The sequence below is a fragment of the Penaeus monodon genome, chromosome 19 (assembly GCF_015228065.2).
Source record: "Penaeus monodon isolate SGIC_2016 chromosome 19, NSTDA_Pmon_1, whole genome shotgun sequence".
NCBI lineage: Eukaryota > Metazoa > Arthropoda > Malacostraca > Decapoda > Penaeidae > Penaeus > Penaeus monodon.
This window is the reverse complement of record NC_051404.1, coordinates 15,800,697-15,804,369: the sequence shown is the minus strand read 5'-3', so window position 1 is coordinate 15,804,369 and position 3,673 is coordinate 15,800,697. Positions and strand designations below refer to the sequence as shown.

Sequence of the window (3,673 nt, the reverse complement as noted above, 5' to 3'; positions counted from 1 at the left end):
GTAAAGACCAGAGGGAAAAGATTATTTTCCTGTATTTAATACTTCACTGTATTGATAAATAAATAACTCCTGAGTATTTTCATTTTATTAAAAATTCTGTTCACTAACCTCTAAATAAAATTATAAATTCTTGTATTATTTCAATCACAATAATCACTCCTCACTATACTCTTCATAAATCAATAAATGAACTTATCTAAGGTGAATATGTTTTTCTATCAAGAATAAAATACAACAGAGTTATTCACACACAAGTAAAATTCCTTTTCAGTGAACATCTTTTCTATGGTAAATGTGAAGCTTCCCTCCAAGGCAAACAGCAACCATTTCTGGGATATCCTCTTCTATTTTACTTCTCTCCATTGTCTCTTGTACTTTCTCCCTTGCCAGTCTCTTTATCTGACGTTCTCTTAGGTCCATTTGTCTCCTCTTTCTCCTCCTCTTCTTCTGGATGACTTTTGACTGAATGTGAAGGGGGGGTGATATAGGTCTACCGTCAGGCAATTCAATGACATCGGATCTGTCTAACTTTGACTTGTTTTCAGCAGGCAAATTCCCTTTGCTCCTTAATTCTGCTATGGCATTCATCAGTGCAGGAGAAGGTCTTAGATAAAATGATCCCTTTGAACCCATTTTTACTTTTTTTATCATGTTATTTTGAAGAAGATCAAGCTTTTTCTCTTCACTGTTACAGTGTGTTGCAGATGGCTTTTTGTCTATGACTTTGCTACCAGATCTTTCACCAACAATGCTCTTATCTTGCAAGGCATCACTGCCTCTCTCAGCCTGGGTGCTGACTCTTAGCAACCGTGTTACTGGCCCAGCTGAAGTCTGTCTCGTTACAGCAATGATTCTCTCAGATGGCTGCCTATGTGAAACAGCCTGGTATGGAGCCCCACTTATCTCTCTCTCTTGCAAGAAGTCATTTTTGTAGGAAGAGGCTAATGCAGGTGGAACAATGATTGGTCTTGTAGACTGCTGTGGTATTTTGTAATCAATGTTTGGATTTCTATTGGCCATTCCAAGCATATGAGGAGAGCCAAAAATGCTGCTGTTGTTTGTACAATCAAATACCTGAGATACTGGGATACTTGGCAATGTACTTGGTTCTGAATTAACCAAGTTCCCTGGAGCCTGAATTGGAGTATGATGTAAGGGTGGCCTTAGATCCTGATGACCATGGCCTACTTGTGTCAGTTCTGTATTTTTACTGCAAATGTTCTGACCCAAACTGCTATGAGTCAATGGATTAAGAGCAACACTGGTAGTACTTGGGTTTAATGAATGATAAGAAGTACCTGAGGACGAGGTTGAAAAGCCTAACATAGGAATGGGTAGATCATTGCTGACTGCTTTTTTAATGGGTACTGCAGGAACTACTGGAATGTGACAAGAGTTATTTTTGGGCAGTATCAAGACATGGGCATCTCGCTTTAGCTGCTTTTCTGTTGGTGTGTCAACATCACACCTACTTTCTTGCTTTGTATCGGGAATTTGTGTTAGAGCATGTATGGGTACTATTCTATTACTCTGTTTGGAATTTAATGAATGGGTCAAGGATGACTCACTAGAAGTATTTTCAAGTTGAGGACTATTTTGCATATGAAATTCACTACTACCTGAACTCTCTTCTTCTGGCCATCCACTTTCACTAGCTTCTGCTTTTGGTTCTAAACTTGCTTGATACATGACACCTCTCTTGCTAACTCCAATTTCGATATTGGATTCATCCCCTTTACCACCTTCTACACCTGATGATTCCCAATCATCTCCAGTGGATTTAATATTTCCAAAATACTGGACTGAGTTGGAATCACTAGGTGATATAGAACTTTCTGATGATGGACTATCAGACAGAAAACTTGGGATGTCATCAAAATCTTGCACTCCTAAGTCTGACACACTTTCATCTTTAACAGAATCAGTTTCATCATGCTGTGGACTAAATTTTGTGCAACCAAAGCCAAGATTGTAAGTGAATGTATCTGTGCGTGACACATGACTTGGGCTTAAGACACTAGCAGTGAGTTCATCAGAGTTTTTACGTGCACTTTCACTTAGATCAAAATCTATGTTCAAATCCTTGCAAATTTCATAATTTCTTTTCCTTGTGCCATAATACACTTTCAGCGAACTGGGTATTTCTCCTTCTTCAAAGTTATCTTCAAAGTCTACAAAAACTTTCATTCTCGGGCTATAACACTTTTTGTCATGTGGAATGGAGTTATCCAGGATACCACAAGTGAGAAAATTATCCTCTTCGGTTTCACTGGACTCATTACTGTAAGAATCTCTTTTTTCAGGTAACATATCACAGTTATTGGAAGATAGACTTCCTTTTATGGGTAAATTTTCTGCTCTAATCTTAGGCTCTGCATCTTCAATTTGAGCAGCATAACCTAAATCAATATCAGCAGAGAAATCTTCCACCTTATTTTCTTTCTTTATTGTATCACATCGTACACTGATATCATCTTTCTCCACTTTGCATTTCTTTTCTGGGACAATTATTTGAATATCATCATCATCTAATGAGACAATGGGCATCTCCTCATCATTTTCACTTATACACTCTTCCTTTACACTGACAATAAGGTTATTCTCAAGACATACCTTCCCCAAAGTCTCGCTTTGCTCTGTTTTAACAACTGTAAAAAAATCTTCCTTCTCAAATAAATGTACTCCCTCCATACTGGCCTGGTTAGTGCTTTTCAATGATCTTTTGGTATCCTCGAGTTCACTATCTGATAGTTTCCTCTTCTTGCTAACTTCCTTTAGTTTGCAGTTCTGCGTGGCACCAAGCTTTTCTGAAAATGTGCTTGCTTTAATATTGTTTGCAGACAGGGAAGAGGCACTTGAATGTTGTACTATCTCAAACAGTTTACTGTTGGTAGAACATCTTGTCTTGGGATTGAGTAAAATGTTCTCTGACTCTAATTTGGATGGTAACTTAACTTTTCCATCACAAAAATCACCTTTTCTTTTTGATTTATTTAGCTCCCTGCCTTCTTCAAAAATACACAGGTCTTCGTTTATCAGCTTGGAACAACTTTCATTCACATTTGGCTTCTTTGATGTAAGATCACTACTTGTTACCAGAGGGGACACAGCCAATGTCTCAGACACATTTAGTTTAGTGTTAACATTGCTTTTACATAAAATGGCAACAGCCATTGTTTTAGATACACTTTGCTTCATGTTAGCATTATCTGTATAAGGTAGGACCACTGCCCTTGTTTCAGACACACTTTGCTTAGTGTTAGCATTATTTGTATAAGGTAAGACCATTGCCTTTGTTTCAGAAACACTTTGCTTGGTAATAGCATTATTATTTGCAAGCAGACAGGTCACACTTTGCTTTATTTCAACATTTTGTAAATCTTTACTTTTATCTCCTGATATATTGTTCAACTCATACTCCTTTTCACTGGGCGATTTGTTAGTACAATCTCCCTGTCTTCTGGAGTGACAAAATGCACCCTGCACAGGATGTATGAGAGAAGTATCTGCAGTTTCTCCAAAAAACAGAGAACTGGAAAGATGTTCAGCAAATGTACTCTCAGGTTGTTCTTTCACTGGACAATGGAAAAAGGTTTCATCAAAGTTAAGATCTTTTAACAAGGTATTGAAGTATGTACTAGGCAACTCTTTGGATGATCTTTTTAGGTCTTTA

General features: G+C 37.6%; 1 protein-coding gene across 1 annotated transcript in view; it reads right to left on the bottom strand.

Annotated features, from left to right (window-relative positions):
• Positions 1-70: 70 nt before the first annotated feature.
• The window catches only part of LOC119585085, a gene marked incomplete in the record, with an annotated part of 26,313 nt that continues 22,710 nt past the window's right edge, over positions 71-3,673 (bottom strand). Inside the window, 1 exon segment of the mRNA XM_037933705.1 lies at positions 71-3,673. Coding sequence (XP_037789633.1) covers positions 268-3,673 — 3,406 coding nt within the window.